This window comes from Martes martes, assembly GCF_963455335.1.
Source record: "Martes martes genome assembly, chromosome: 14".
Classification (NCBI taxonomy): Eukaryota; Metazoa; Chordata; class Mammalia; order Carnivora; family Mustelidae; genus Martes; species Martes martes.
The window spans coordinates 48,903,807-48,919,889 of NC_137902.1; the positions used below are offsets into that span (position 1 = coordinate 48,903,807).

General features: G+C 42.7%; 1 protein-coding gene across 2 annotated transcripts in view; it reads left to right on the top strand.

Annotated features, from left to right (window-relative positions):
- The window catches only part of POLR3A (RNA polymerase III subunit A), a 49,895-nt gene that overhangs the window by 15,561 nt on the left and 18,251 nt on the right, over window positions 1–16,083 (top strand). For both annotated transcript variants that reach the window (XM_080822441.1, XM_080822442.1), the window contains exons 11-19: window positions 1,710–1,850; window positions 6,239–6,308; window positions 6,735–6,862; window positions 6,965–7,103; window positions 8,596–8,760; window positions 11,708–11,880; window positions 13,404–13,515; window positions 14,336–14,454; window positions 15,830–15,967. In XM_080822441.1, the coding sequence (XP_080678567.1) occupies window positions 1,710–1,850; window positions 6,239–6,308; window positions 6,735–6,862; window positions 6,965–7,103; window positions 8,596–8,760; window positions 11,708–11,880; window positions 13,404–13,515; window positions 14,336–14,454; window positions 15,830–15,967 (1,185 nt within the window). The remainder of the gene's footprint in view (window positions 1–1,709; window positions 1,851–6,238; window positions 6,309–6,734; window positions 6,863–6,964; window positions 7,104–8,595; window positions 8,761–11,707; window positions 11,881–13,403; window positions 13,516–14,335; window positions 14,455–15,829; window positions 15,968–16,083) is intronic.

Here is a 16,083-nt window from a genome sequence, read left to right on the forward strand (position 1 = left end):
GCACTTCCTTTTTCTGGAGATGTAAAATGGAAATTAGATGCAACTTTAATTTGCTAAATATGCATAAATTGTCCTATCTCCAAAGCCGTTAAATCCATGAGCGTTTGCAGACAGTGCTTAAACAGGCTTTTCGGTTAGTGCCTTTCTAGATTTAGTTTTTCCCTTCATGAACATGTTTTGTCAGTCTTTTTACTTAAGTCTGGAAATACCAAAGAAGCAGTTTATGATTATGGGGGTTACAATATGGGGATCTAGGGAGGGAAACAGAAAGCCTTCCCTTTCTAAAAACTTTCGCTTGGCTTTCAGGCGTTCTCAAAATAAAAATGTTTTTGTGTGAAAATTTCAAATATAAATACAAAAGTAGGAAGAATCCTATGAAGAGCTCCTATATTCTCATTCTCTGTATTTAATAATTTTCAAGGTTTTGCCACACCCATTTCTCTCCCTTTTTCCTTTGATGGCCCCAGATGCCATGTCCTTTCTCCGTGCGTATTCAGTTTACTTCTGTAAGACACACATAACCACAGTGCCATACCACACCACACAAAATGAACACTCACTCCTTGGTATTGTCCACCCAGTCCATGTTCACATTTCCACAAGCTTCTCAACAATCTTTTTGCGGCTAGTTTGTCCATATCTGGATGCAAAGTCTGCACGTGACATTTGGTTGACAACATGTCTTCGGTCTGTCTTGATCTAGAACAACTGCCCTCCCCCCCTTAATTTCACTGTTACTGAAAAAGCCAGATCATTTGTTCTGAAGAAATGTCCCGTGTTCTGTGTATGTATTCGCATGGCATTAAGAGTTTCTTCGTTCTTCCTTTTATTCCTATAAACTGGACAGCTCTCAAAGCAGGATCAGATTCATGTTCAACTTCTAGCAAGAGTAACTCCTAGGTGGTGCTGGCTAAATCCTTTTGCCTTATTTCAGAAGGCATATGTTGTCTGACTGCCCCACTCTTTGGTATCCTGAGAAGGTTAGGGCATCAGATACTTCAGCCTGGTGTCTCCCTTGAAAGTTTCTTTATTGACCTTTTTTCTTAAGGTTTTCTCCACTTATGATTATTGCCAGCATTATATCATGGGGTCTGCAAAAATGGAGATTTTCTAATCTGTCATTCCTCTCACATTTCATAGCTACCGTTTGTATAATGAAGAATTTTGTTTTATTAACTAGGGTTATTTGCTTATCCAGAAATATAATTCCTGAAGGAACAAGCATAAATGCCTGATTCTTTTTTCCTTTATTATCAGTTTGAGGAGGAGAAAGTTGGTGTTTAGTTTCTTCCAACTAGGTTGGTTTGGGTTTTGTGTGTGGTTTTGTTTTCCTTTTTTTCAGTGTCATTATAAACTCATGGGTTTTTATTTAGTCTGTGTGTTTTAATCAACTTCTGCCATGAATCTGTTTGGTATCAAACTGTGACATCATTGGCCAGGGGAACCCTTTCTTGTGGCTCTTAGGTTGGTATTTGCCTTTTGTTAAACTCATTGCATTGTTTTGATCTAACAAATCTACTTGAGTAAGTCCACAAGTGACATGTTATCACTTGACCGAACATACTAGAAATTTATTTTCTTAATCTAAAGTATCCAGTTTTCCAGGAAGCCATTTATTAATGTTTTGAAACCATGAAGTTTTTGGATAAATGACTAAGTCCTTCTCCTGTTTTGTTTTGCGTGTGTGTGCGCGCGCGCGCGTTCCACAGGCCAAGGTCAAGCCACACCGAACCTTCAGATTTAATGAGTGTGTCTGTACGCCCTACAACGCGGATTTCGATGGTGATGAGATGAACCTTCATCTTCCTCAGACGGAGGAAGCTAAAGCAGAGGCCCTTGTGCTGATGGGGGTACGTAGGGTGGCAGCCCCGCCTCTGTAGAATAGCTTGAGAGGAGGGGAAGGGCAGTGGGTCCTGTTTGAAAGCACCTTAGAGTGTGTAAGGGAGTGTCTGTGACAGGTGAAGAGTCAGGGGAGTATCTTCTGGCCTATAATGTGCATCTCTAAGGGAAAGTACCTGTGCGAGCTCTAGCTATGAAACGATAAGACAAGTGTGTAGCCCTAGATCCTTTAGTTTACATTTTACTATTAGGTTTTATCACATATCAGTCCCTTTAATCCATCCTTCTGTCTATCCATAGTCCATCTTATATCTGGAAGCATTTAACCGCAAGTGGCAGACATTTAGCATACCCCCTAAATAATCTCAGTCCTCATATAGTTATTTTTAATTATTTAATTAATTATTTATTTATTTTTAAAGATTTTTATTTATTTATTTCACAAACAGAGATCACAAGTAGGCAGAGAGAGAGAAAGAGGAAGCAGGCTCCCTGCTGAGCAGAGAGCCCGATGCGGGGCTCGATCCTAAGAATCTGGTATCATGACCTGAGCCGAAGGCAGAGGCTTTAACCCACTGAATCACCCAGGCACCCCATATAGTTATATTTAAATGGCTTATTTTTTCCTTTATTTTCATTTTTAAGGTGATGTATACCATTCTACTTAAGCATTGGCAAGTGCATAGAGCTGTGTATATCAAACTATTGTTAAGATAGAGAGCATTCCTATAACCCCCGAAGTTTCCTCTTTTGCCTTTCCATCACAGTCATGCCCTCCTCACCTGCCAGAGGCAATCCAGATTTTTTTCCCCTGTTGTGTATCTGGTATGCTTTTCTATAACTCCACGTAAGTGGAGTCATACATTTATGTTTTTTTTGTGTACCTCTTCTTTCACTCAACATGCTTTTGAAAGTTGTCTATAGTTATACATTTGTTGCAGGTTGTTGCTTTTATTGCTGAATAGTATTATATGAATAAGCCTTATCAATGTTTAAAAAATAAAAAGGACAAGGGTTTATAGCAATATCTTGACTGTTGGGTGTCATGAGAAAAGCATAAGACGTTCTGCATAAGTGGATCTTTTTTGGTAGCTAAAGATTCTTTAAGAACTAATACGTTTTATTAAACATTCTTTTTTTTCCTTTTTTATTGAACATTCTGAACAAAAATCTCCTAACAGTATATTACATGCTTGTTTGTTGTCTAAAGGACATGCTAAACAAAATCTTTCTATAGAGGTTAGGTTTTCCTGGTTCCCAGTATTCTGGTTTTCTGTGTTATGGGCCAATTTGTCTGTTGCTGTCCAGGTGCCTACCTCTAAAACAATTCTCACCGTTTCTGATTCCGTGCTGTTTAAATCTGTTCTAGTTTAGGGTGTTAGTATTGATTCTAAAGTGAAGGCAATTAACTTCTGCAAGCATATCTATTAAACTACAGGAGGATTCGGTGGAGACAGGCAGGAGGGGCTGCGTTCTTGGCCTCTGCCTGGGTTCTTCATGCTTGAAGTTCACATTGTTTTTCTGGTAAGGTCAAGTATTTAATGTGGTGCAGTTTTTATGTATACGCTTAACTATTAAGAAATTCATGTGGCTAAAATGCACTGTGATCTTCAGTTTCTTTAAAAAATTAACTCTTATTTTGTCAAATGTTCCAGCATAATGAAGTGATTTAAATAAGATAAGGTTTTTCCATATCGCAACTCCTCTAGGTTCTTTCTTTCCACCTCTTTTTATCTGTTGGTTCCTTCTCTGAATTTAGATACTTGTGGTCATGGTTTGTCATATTAATACTTAATGTATTACAAATGCCCCCATTTGGGCACTGGGTGGCTCAGTTGATTTGTGTCAGACTCTAAGTTTTGGCTCAGGTCATGATATCAGAATTGTGAGATCAAGCCCCTCGTTGGGCTCCATGCTAGACAAGGAGCCTGCTTAAGATTCTCTCTCTCTCCTTCTCCCTCAGCCCCTCCCCCCTTTAAAAATTTAATATATATAAATTTAAAAATAAATTCCCCCATTTGTTGTAAAATCTTCATAATTATTGATTATAATGGCTTCACAGAATTTCACCAGGTTAACATACCAAGATTCATCTACCTTCTGTTAAAACTTGAGGGTGTTTTCCCTGTTTTGCCATGAGAATGACTCCCTCAGTGGCCATCTTTGTGTATTTGGAGTCTTTCTTCTTCTGAATTATTTCTTCAGACTCCTCAGCCTTTTTAAATGATTTGGTTGATACTTAATGAGCACCTACTGTGTGTCAAGTACTCTTCTAGGAACATAGCACAGAATAAGAAAGTCAGTTTTTGTTCTCATCCCTAGTCAAATAGGGAGAAGTGGAGCGTAAACAAATGGAAAATAGTTGAGGTGGTAAGTGCTGAGAAGAGAAGAACAAAGCACAGCAAGGAGGAAAGAAAATGAGAGAAGTCCTACTCCATAGAGGATGGTCAGGGAGGGCCGTTGGAATGATAACACTTGAGCCACCTTCTGAAAGAAGTGGGAGAATGAGCAGCGTGACTGTCAGCATACGAGCAGTCCAAGCAGAGGAACCCGGTGGTATGATCATACCTGGTGTGACAGGAGTCTAGCCTGTTTCCTCCTAAGCATCAGTATTTGTAGCAGTTGTCATGAGCACCAGGTTAGGTATTGGCAGATGGCGAGAGAGATGATGGAGGGTGGTTGGCCACGAATGAGTTCCATGCTCCTATAGTCAGACGGTATGTTAATCATTCCTTTAGACCTTGCACTCTCCTTTCTAGTAAGCTCTCCAGAGGCCATAATCAGAGTTGGAAAATTACTTGTAATAGTAAAACAATAGAAACAGGCAATGTCCACCAGTAAAAAATTGGTAAGATTAAATTATGTCACATTCATACCACAGAACCCTGTGCAGCCCTGAGAAATGAGGACATAGTTTGTATCGTTGTTGGCATGAAAGCTACTTATGATTTATTTTTTACTTAAAAAGCAGGCTATGTGTATGACATGATCCAATTTTGTTTGGCAAAAAGATGCTTCTATGTTTGTAAAAACATTTATAGCCAGAAGTTGGAAGGGTTATATACCAAAATCTTATAACCAGTTCTCTGGTTCCTTGGAGAGATGTATTTTTGGATTTTGGATTTTTTTCACCTTTTTTACGTGTTTATATTTTTAGGCTTGTTTTTTTTTTTTCTATAAGGAATATACTATTTTTGTAATAAAAAGTAATGTTTAGAATGTTCCCAGTGATATCAGCTGTGTAACTGGTTTCTAGTGATAACGGCCTGTCACCAACCAGTTGAACTTCAGCATTGGCTTTGGTTCTGAGGGTCCATTTTGTGATAATAACATATTTCATCAGTTAAAAGTGACAACCATAAAACACAGGCTCCAAGGATATTGGGATGGAAGAATCTTTAGTTGCCATCGGGACAAATGCCCTCCATTTCATGTAAGAAAATTATCATCTGTTGTATTGACTCAGCAGTTCTGACTCAGAGGAGTGGGTATGGCCCTAGCCTAAGTGTAGTCCCAAGTTACCCCCAGAGACTTGCAAAATATGCAGATCCCAGCTTCACATCCTCAGCCCCCAGACCACCTCCCTATCCCACCCCAGAGAGATTCTCAAAAGCAGGCACGAACAACTGTCTTCCATCCCTAGTTGGAGGATCACTGTTCGTGCAGCATTCTCAAGAAGTCAGGAGCAGGTCTCTCCCTCAGGGGGCCTTTTACTCTAGGTGAGGTTGCCCAGACAACCCACAAGTAACACAAGCCATCGCCATGTCAAGATTTGAGCAAATTTATCTGTTAATTATATCTCAACAATAGCAAAAATTGACCAAATGCATTCTGATGCATAGAATCTTCTTTTAACTTGTTAATTATGCCCTGAACAACTAGCACCCCTTTTTGTTCAGTGTAGGCACTCATTAAATTTTAATTAAATCCTGTTGTTAATTATTGTTAGAACCTAGTGTTTTAATCAAGAGAAGTTCAGTAGTTCTGCCATCATTGTGGAGAGGTATGAAATTGATTGACCTCAGAGGTAACAGTGCTGCTCATCGTTCATAGAAGTGAATTTTCTTTGAAGAATTGCATTTATTAATAACTAGGAAGTCTTACACATATGGAGTTCTTGTAGGAATCCAAAACAACTTCATTCAGTATTGATTTTAGTGTTGCTATGTCTGAGGCCTGTTTCTTGTCTCCCCTTGGTGAATAAAGGAAAGAGGAGCTGGTGACAAAGCTGGGATTGGGACCCCTGGCTTCCATTTTTCAGCCTCTTTTTTCCGCTCGCTGGCTATTCTGGATTTGCAGCGGTTCGTAGTCTTTCTGGTGTAGTTCCGTGGCCTGCATCATGCAGTCCACAGAGAACACATGGATGGAATGGCTAACGTATTGTTTGTGTTTCCTTCAGACTAAAGCAAATCTGGTAACACCGAGGAATGGAGAACCACTAATTGCCGCTATTCAGGATTTTCTAACAGGTGTGTTTATGAATTCACTTGAAAGGAGACTGAAACACCAGGATTCTCGTTCACAGTGAATCATGCAGCAACTTGAAAAGCTGTGTGATTTCCTCTGTTTAATTCTGTTGTTTGTTTACCAGTGTGATTGTGAACCAGCTTGAGAGATTTTGTGTTGATTGGTTATATGCCTGGAATTAGTAAGCCTTTGTTGAGCTCCTAAGGTGCCCTAGACATTTTTCTAAGCACTGGAGATATGGCAGTGAGTCAGACAAAGTCCCTCTCCTTGCGGAGGTTTGATTCTGGTAAGAGAGAGCCAGCAAGCAGCCATATGTTTTAATTCACTCTTTTAGTAATAGTTCAAATTCATTTTAAAATTGAAACCTTGTGATTTTTCTCATAATTTCATTCCATTTCTTTGTGTTGTGTTGTTTCCAACATTTGTAGGTGCCTATCTCCTCACCCTTAAAGACACCTTCTTTGACCGTGCCAAGGCTTGCCAAATCATTGCTTCAATATTGGTTGGCAAGGATGAAAAAATTAAAGTTCACCTCCCGCCCCCGACAATACTGAAGGTTTGTGCGGACGCTGGGGGAGCTCGTGGCAGGTTAGCCCGTGAACACTGCAGTTGAGACCAGGCCCAGCCAACTAATGCTGTGGCTTCCTTCTTCCTGCAGCCTGTCACCCTGTGGACAGGAAAGCAGATCTTCAGTATCATCCTCAGACCGAGCGATGACAACCCGGTGAGAGCCAACCTCCGAACCAAGGGCAAGCAGTACTGTGGCAAAGGAGAAGATCTCTGTGTCAATGATTCCTGTGAGTGAAGGTAGCAGGTGGGAGGGGACAGAAAGCAGGTGGCCAGTGACTTCCTTCCTGGAGCAAGCAAATCAGAGGTTTCTCTGAGGCAGGAGGTTTATTTTTCGGGGAAATGTAGTAGGTTTTTCTCCTCAGGTGTGACTCCTCATTTCTCGAAAAAGTAGAGATCATGTAGATCTGTGGTCCAGTGATTAGAATGTTCTTCTCCAGAGTCCAGATGTGTTTTAGGGACTAGTTTCTTTAAATTCATGTAATTTCTTTTATTCTGCCCCTACTTTTTTTTTTCTATCAGCAGGAGTCTCATTATTTAAGGCATATAATTTATCATTTTAACGTCCAAAAATGTGCTCATTGTCTTAAAGTATAACTAATAAGACTGTTTTTTTTTACTGCTTCCTGGTCATTGGTTTTTTATAACGTGAAGATCAGGTTTAACCATGAGAGAAGTTTTTTCCAAGATATTTACTTATCTGTTTATTTATGTATTTGAGAGAGAGAATAAGGTCTCTGACAGCAAGGGGAGCAGCAGGCAGAGGGAGAAGTAGGGTCCCCACTGAGCAGGGAGCCCCAACGCAGGACTCAATCCCAGGACCTTGGGACCATGACCTGAGTCAAAGGCAGACGCTGAACTGACTGAGCCACCCAGGCGCCCAACCATGAGAGAATTTAAATGTTAAATCATCCGAGTCATCTAGACTAATTCACCCCAAAGTATGGTCCACAGACCAATGCCATTCAGCTGGTGTTTGGTTTGTGCCACTAGCTCCTTTGCTTCCCCTCGGACTTTTAGCAAGCAGTTCCCCAGCAGACTACTCTGAATGACACTGACTTTGAATGGGCTTTGTTAGCCAGGCCTGTGACAAGGAGTAGATCCCCAGGACTCTGTACTGAAGAACTGAACTGCAGAGTCTCTGAAGGTCAAGACTTGTACTGTTTTGTCATGAGTAAATGTTTGGAAGGGCACCGATTTTTCTCAGTTTATAACCATTAACTTTGAAAATACACTCTCTAGCCTTTTAGGTGTTTTTGGCTTCTTGTTTTAGACTGTGTTTTGTTTCTGCCTAGATGTGAATTTCATTTTGTGGTATAGGCTCTTCCAGGTGCCATTGGTTTTCATTCTCTTGTGTGAATAACAACATGCTTTTTAGTTTATAGAGTATCATACTGCATATAATTTCATCAGATGCTCAAAATATTCCTGTGACATGAAGATGATGTGGTCGATACTTTCATTCTCAGCTCATAGTTGAAAATGAGGGTCAAATAGTACATTGCAGAGTTAGGATTGTAAAGTAACTAACTGGACTTTTCATGCTTTTCAAAAGTCCTTAGATGTCTCTTTTTTCTCCTCAAACATTTTTAAGAGAATTTTTATTTGCTCTGCTTTAGTTTTCAATATGGGAAGGTATTTTCTCAACTGCCTCATGTTGTTTTAGAACGAGGCTAAGTAGTAATTGTTCATTTAAGTGCATGGTCATCATTGTCCTTGCAGACGTTACTATCCAGAACAGTGAATTGATGAGTGGCAGCATGGACAAGGGAACGCTGGGGTCCGGATCTAAGAACAACATTTTCTACATTTTGCTGCGAGACTGGGGGCAGAACGAAGCGGCCGATGCGATGTCACGGCTTGCCAGGCTGGCTCCTGTCTACCTCTGTGAGTATCTCGCCATCCTCGTTTTATTGCTGTACTTGCTGAGGTTTTAGGGGCTCTGTGCTGTTTCCTTCTTTTACCTTTGACTCCCCCCACCCACACACACCACGCTCATACCTGTGCACCCTAAAGGAGACTTACTACCAGCTAAATCATTTGTGACTTAACTCCACAAAATTAGCTCAGTACTGACCAGTTTGGTTCAGATTTGAATTTGCTCTTGAGTTCTTGTCTCACATATGCCATAGGTCTCTGTTGCCCATCAGACAGGGTTGTTAGACCAAGGGCCCTTCACGGGCTGCTTCTCAGATGTCTGCACTCCGACCACAGCCCACTGGGCCCTCTTGACTCGTCTCTGCCAGGCCCTCATCTTTCCTTCTCTCCTTGCACTGGTCTGTTTCCTTTGTTTGCTTGGGCTTTGAGCAGGCCCTAGGTCCAGATTTTTACATGCCCCAAAGCATTTTTATTCAGCTCCTACACTTGATCATTTCTCTGGCTGGGTATAGAGCTCTGGATTGAATTCTATCTTTCCTTGGAATTTTGAAGGTCCTGCTCTACTCTAGCCTTCAGAACTGCATTAAAATGGGTTTCTGTTCTTATTTTCACATTGTTGTATCTGTCTTTTCATTCTGGAAATTTTGAGAGTCCTGTTCTTGGCATTCTGAAAGTTCACAGTGGTAGACCCTTGGTATGGATCTTTTTTCATTTATGGTGCTGGGCACTCTGTGAGCTCTCTTAATCTGCCACCATGTGTCTTTCAGTTGTGGAAATTTTCCTGTGTTTGGTTTGGTTTGGTTTTTGGGTTTTTGTTACTACTGTTGGTAATTTTCTCACCTTAATTATCTTTGCTCTTTCTTTCTGTAGTTCCTAGTCATTGCATAAGTAGAACATCTAGATGGGCTGTCTGATATTCCCTTACCTTCTTTCTTGTCTATCTCTTCGTTTCTGGATTCTTTTTATCTTTTTTTTTTTTTTAAAGATTTTATTTATTCATTTGAGACAGAGAGAGCAGGAGTAGGGGGAGAGGGAGTGGGAGAAGCAAACTCCCCGCTAAGCCAGGAGCCCGACATGGGGCTCGATCCCTAGACCCTGACACCATGACCTTAGCCAAAGGCATCAGACACTTAACCATCTGAGCCACCCAGGCGGCCTTCCTTTTATCTTGTAAAATGAATTGTTCTATTGATTTTTTTTTATTTTAACTGCATTTATTTAGCTTCCAACCATATTTTCCATTGTTCTCATTTGCAGGTAAACTTTTTGCTTTTCAGGGTTTTGTGTTGTTTGGGTTTTTTTGTTTGTTTGTTTTTTGGGGGTTTTTTTTTGTTTGTTTCGTTTTGTTTTTGGCTACCTGTTTTTGTTCATTTGTTTGTTTTTAATTTTTATTTATTTTTTTGACAGACAGAGATCACAAGTAGGCAGAGAGGAAGGCAGAGAGAGAGAGGAGGAAGCAGGCTTCCTGCAGAGCAGAGAGCCTGATGCAGGGCTTGATCCCAGGACCCTGAGATCATGACCTGAGCTGAAGACAGAGGCTCAACCCACTGAGCCACCCAGGCACCCCTTGGCTACCTGTTACTGATCTCTAGATATATCTTCTCTATCAGACACAGTATTTATCATAGTTTGATTTGCCCCCTAATTTTCTTTCTTTTTTTTTTTTTTTTTTAATTTAATTTGACAGGCAGAGATCACAGGTAGGCAGAGAGGCAGGCAGAGAGAGAGGAAGGGAAGCAGGCTCCCTGCTGAGCAGAGAGCCTGATTCAGGCCTCGATCCCAGGACTCTGGGATCATGACATGAGCCGAAGGCAGAGGCTTAACCCACTGAGCCACCCAGGTGCCCTGCCCCCTAATTTTCTTAATAGTTTCATTTTTCTGTGCCTTTGTTGTCTTCAGTCATTCATGTTGAAGACTTTCCTCAAACATCTGGTGGTCCCTGACTATCCATTCATAATTTTAGGAATAAGGCACCAAACACTGATTAGAAATGGAGTCTGTTAATTGATGGGCTTCTTTGTTCCTTGATTGAGCTGCAAGCCAACATTTTTATTGAGGAACTGCCAAATGTCCCTATCAGTAATGCTTTTCTCTAGGGAGGCTTGTTTTCTCCAGGAACATATCTTCCAATCTCAGTCTCCCCTCCCCACTGCCTGTGGCCCAGTGGTTGCGAACTGCTTGCCAGGATTCTGGGAGCCAGGCAGGAAAAGGGTCCAAGGGATCACAGCCATGAAATATACTGTCCCTCATGCCCTGCTCCCCAGTTGTTCCTATCTTTTTGCACCTACTATCCCCCAGTCCAGAGTTCTCTAATTCCATTAGCGAACTTCCATCTCCCATAGGAAAATACTGATTTTCCACCAGGTTTCCTTGCTTCCAACCCTTATATTATCTCCAGCATCTACAGAAGCTGGTGCTATAGTTTCTGAGCCTTCCCAGTCTCATGGGTCCTCAGATCCACAGCCACTCTTAGGCATCCCTTCCCCACACTGCTAAGCCAGGTGCCTCTCATCCACCCATTTCTATGTATCTTAGGTTAAGTCATTGGTGGGGCATAGTTCCCTCGAGGATGGGGTTTTTCTGTGTTTTGAAATGATTTCTGAAGAAGGAAGCCCGGGGGTGTGGGCAGAAAGTTCTCTAAGATGGTGTCTTAGAACCAGAAGTCACATGGCTCACTTTCCATTGCTGGCTTTCTCTGGCTGCTTTTTAGTGTTTTGGTCTCCTTTATATTGTAATTAGTTGGGGACAGGACTTGCCCCCCGCTGGGTTGTAAGGTCTCTGACAGGATTCAGTGAGTCTTGGTCATTTTTACGTAACTTGCAAGGGACTGCCATGATACATTTTTATTTAATTAGATCATGACACCTTCTTTGAAGGTGTAAACTTGTTTCCATGTAGTAGGTTGATGACCATTCATGGCCCTCTCTTTCTATTCCACCTGCCAACTGTTCTGCAGCCAACCGTGGATTCTCCATTGGGATTGGTGACGTCACACCTGGTCAGGGACTACTGAAGGCCAAGTATGAGTTGCTGAATGCTGGCTATAAGAAATGTGACGAGTACATCGAAGCCCTGAACACTGGCAAGCTGCAGCAGCAGCCCGGCTGCACCGCTGAGGAGACTCTGGAGGTGCGTCGGGCTCTTCTTCTGGGTTAGCCACGTGGTCCTCGTGGGCCTGTGCTGCGGGCCCGAAGAATTGGTAGCAGAGGGGAGGGGGACGTCAGCACGGTATGGCTTTAGCCCCAGGTCAGCTCTCTGCTCCTTGGGTGTGTGCTCATTCATTTAATGAGGGGAGGACTCTCAACTAGATCCTTTATACCCCTGCGGCTATCTCAGTCCTCAGTGGGGCCATCAGCTCACTCTGACCACATGGAGCCGCTCTTGCCCCAGCGTTACACTTAGACCCCTGCTGTAACTGGTACTCCAGTGCTTCTGCCCTTTCTGTTTCTAGCATCTTTCCAGTAGAGACTGGCAACCATAGCTCTTTAAATGAATGGTCTGATGGGACTTCTGGCTGGTTCAGTGGGTAGAGCACACGACTCCTGATCTCTGGGTTGTAGGTTTGAGCCCCACATTGGGTGTAGAGATTACTTAAGCATTAAATCTTCAGAAAAGAAAATAAAAAGCAACAGATGTACTTCGAAAGAGACTTGGACACAGAAGAGGGAAAATTCATGTCTGAGAGTCACATGCCTATCTCCTACCCCTGTCCCCTCTGAAACTAGGTTAGCTGAGAATTTGACCAGCAGGTGTCAGAATTAGAACAACCACCAGCCTCTGTGAGCCCTACATTCTCTCTCAGGCAGCCAGTATCAGCAGTCTGACTGCACCGGGATTTTGCCTGGCTCTCTTCTGCCTCTCCTATAGCCCCTGGCTAAGGGCTTTTAACTCACCTAAGTGTGTGAGAACAGATAAACAGTAAGAAATTTTCTGATGGAAGGAATTTCTTGTGAACTAGGAAGAAAGAAGAGTTGTAGGCCCTATTCACCATTAGCTCCTTCTTAATCTCACTGAGTCCTGAGAGAGACACACAGGTTTCTCACTGACTTGTAACTTGGGCCTTCAGCAGCACTTGGCTTTCATGGAACCTGACTCCTCACTGATTCAGCACCCTAAACTGTGAGTTGATGAAGGACAACCTGAGCTCAAAGACTAGAATATTCTTGTAGAGACACCTTACCACACACTTGTGGGAATTCACATTTGTGCTTGGAAAGTAAAAAACAAGAGGTAAATTTTATAAATAGTACAAGCAGTTCTCTTTCACTATATGCTACACGTTAGCGTATACTTCGTATGTTTATTTAAGTGGATGTGGATGCATACAGTAAAATACATACAGACATATTGTACTGTAGGGCGCTCGCTATGTACAGGGCCATTCGCATTCTACCTTATGGGCCATTTAAAGGATTTAAAAAATAAGGATTTTTCAGGGTTTTGTTACTTATCAGTTTTACCTTAAGCACTGATTTTAGAACCTTGTGGAAGATGTGGGTCTTTATAGATAAGGCATTTTGGTCTTCAAAGGCTCAGAAACCCTACTTGGAAATACGACCTCTGGCTTAAATTTTTTCAAATTCCCTTAAATGTCAGATTGAATGTTGGTAGTCGGCAGAGCCCCCATGCACCTCTCTTCCCCCACCCACCAGGCTCTGATCCTGAAGGAGCTGTCTGTGATCCGAGACCACGCCGGCAGCGCCTGCCTCCGGGAACTGGACAAGAGCAACAGCCCGCTCACCATGGCTCTGTGCGGCTCCAAAGGTGAGTGCATCTCGGGCTGCCGCGGCCATCATACTCTCTCTGGATGGGCTGGCCGGGGTTGTGCCAGCAAATGTATGCATGACAACTTCAGACCTTCCGTTTATAAGGGGATAGCTTTTTAAATCACATGTACAGAAAGAGAATTGTGTGCACTGCAGTAATTTAACTCCTCTGGAGGAACTTGTATAATACGTGTTGATTTAAGAGCGCAAAGATGCTTTAAGCCAACTTGATCTTATTTAAAAAAAAAATAACCTTTCTGAACTAATATATTTAATGCAATAGCAAAACACTTAAATTTCATAGTTATTTAGAACCTGCGTTAGGTTTCATGGTACTGCACTCAGATTCAAAAACTCCATGCTTTTATTTCTTTAAAATTTTTTAGCAGAATAAAGGCCAACTTTGCTGTCTTTCCCCTCAGTATTCTACTTCCTGCTCCCGGTACACATATATGCCCCCCACTTTCCTATTCCTGTGTCTTTCCTTCCCACTCTTCCACTTACTTTGGAATTCCTCTCCTCATCCTTTTCATGTCCAAATCGTGGTGTCCTGCCACAGTTCAGCCCGGTTGCAGCCTCACCTACAAGTCTTTCCTCCAGTCCCAAAGTGCTAACTCCCTGCTGAGCTCTGCCCACCCTCCTTCTGCTTTTGTTCTGTTACCGAGGGCTCTACCTTGTACTATTCTCATTCTGGCTCTTACTGTCCCTAGACTGGGAGCCTGCTATGTCATGGTCCTGTTTTATCCCACAGATCTGCTCATGCTTCAGTTAATGTGATTTTGGTAAACGAGTATTATATTCCTGACCTGTTTTCCCAGGTTCTTTCATTAACATATCACAGATGATTGCCTGTGTGGGACAACAGGCCATCAGTGGCTCTCGAGTGCCAGATGGCTTTGAAAACAGGTCCTTGCCTCACTTTGAAAAGCACTCAAAGGTAAGTGTAGCGGCTCCGGCAGAACTTTGAAGGGCAACCGATGGCACAGGAGAGGAACGGAAGCACGTGCCACCAGCCGAGGAGCCCCTAGAGGAAGGGTTGTGAGGCCAGGGCTGCTTACCCTCTTCATTCCCAGCAGAGTCATGTAGGAGCCTTGTAAGACTCGAAGTTATAAAACTGGAAGATCGACACCCACTCCTGTTTTCTCTCCAAGGAGGAAGATTTCAGGGTCCTATCGAGCTTACATTCAGTAGTCAGAATATAAAGTTACCTCATGCATGATCAATCTGTATGCTTATTTGGGGGGCAATGACATCAAAGTATGGTGATTTTAAAATAGTGATGATAGGAACCACACCAAAACAGCCAGCAAATTCCAGATTCTCCTCTTGAGTTCTCAAACTCAGTTTTTTGGTTTATTTATTTTTGAGAGAGAGCAAGCCCATGCTTGTGCGTGTGAGCAGAGGGAGAGCGGCAGAAGGAGAAAGAGAATCTTAAGCAGGCTCTACCCCCAGCACAGAGCCTGACACAGGGCTCGATCTCACACCTGAGATCATGACCTGAACGGAGATCATGACCTAAGCCAAAATTAAGAGGCAGATACTAACTGACTGAGCCACCCAGGTGCCCCTCAAGCTCAGTTTTTAAATGACCTCTTGGTTCCATTGGCTTTGTGGTTTGAGTGCTGATATAAGCAGAGATAGACAAATCTATGCTGGGCTTTTTCTGGAACTCAGGGGCAGACAACTATTAAATCTAGTTGAAGAACTTAGAGTAGATTTAGTTACTCAGATTCTGTATTTGGAGTCAGCTCTTACTCCCATTAAAGCGTAGATGCCCCAGCTGTTCCTGTCCCATGGGACTGCAGGGTTTCTGTCCAGCCCCTCCTGGGGAGACAGGACTGCTGTCCTAAGAGTGTATAGGTACTATCTGTATCCAAACAGCCCCAGGAACATTTCAGGGTCTCTGCCCAAGATCAGAATTCACTAGAAGTTAGACAGCCATGTGGTCATTGGAATGGTGCCTGCTGTGCATGTCAAGCTCAGAGTTCTAAGGGAGCCTGACGAGTTTGGAGGAGAGGCTGGGGGCATCCCAACTTCACTTGGTCCACTTGCCTGCCACTGGCACCAGCATCAGCCCTGACTGGGACCTCACCCTTGCTTGCCTCTAGAAAGGATAGTTAACGCCAAGCTATTCCTCCTTTAGGAAAGCGCTTATAAAGTCTCCCCCTTCATAAGAGTGCACTGACTGGGTATTTATAGTCTAAACGTGGGGCATTTTGTGATTTGAATAGGTTTTAAAGTTGTGGACCTTGAAGGTTTTTTTGTCTGATTCTTCTTCTCTTCCCCCCACCACCCCCACCGCCTCTCTCTAGCTCCCAGCTGCCAAAGGCTTTGTGGCTAATAGCTTTTATTCCGGTTTGACTCCAACTGAGTTTTTCTTCCACACAATGGCTGGCCGGGAAGGTCTCGTTGACACAGCCGTAAAGACCGCTGAAACAGGGTACATGCAGGTAATTCAAAGAAATGTAGGCCATTTGCGGCCGAGCAGTACAGGGTTCTAAGGATTTTGACTGCTGAGTGTTTACATGTTTTGTACATGAGCTGTAATTTATTGAGTCCTAGAATT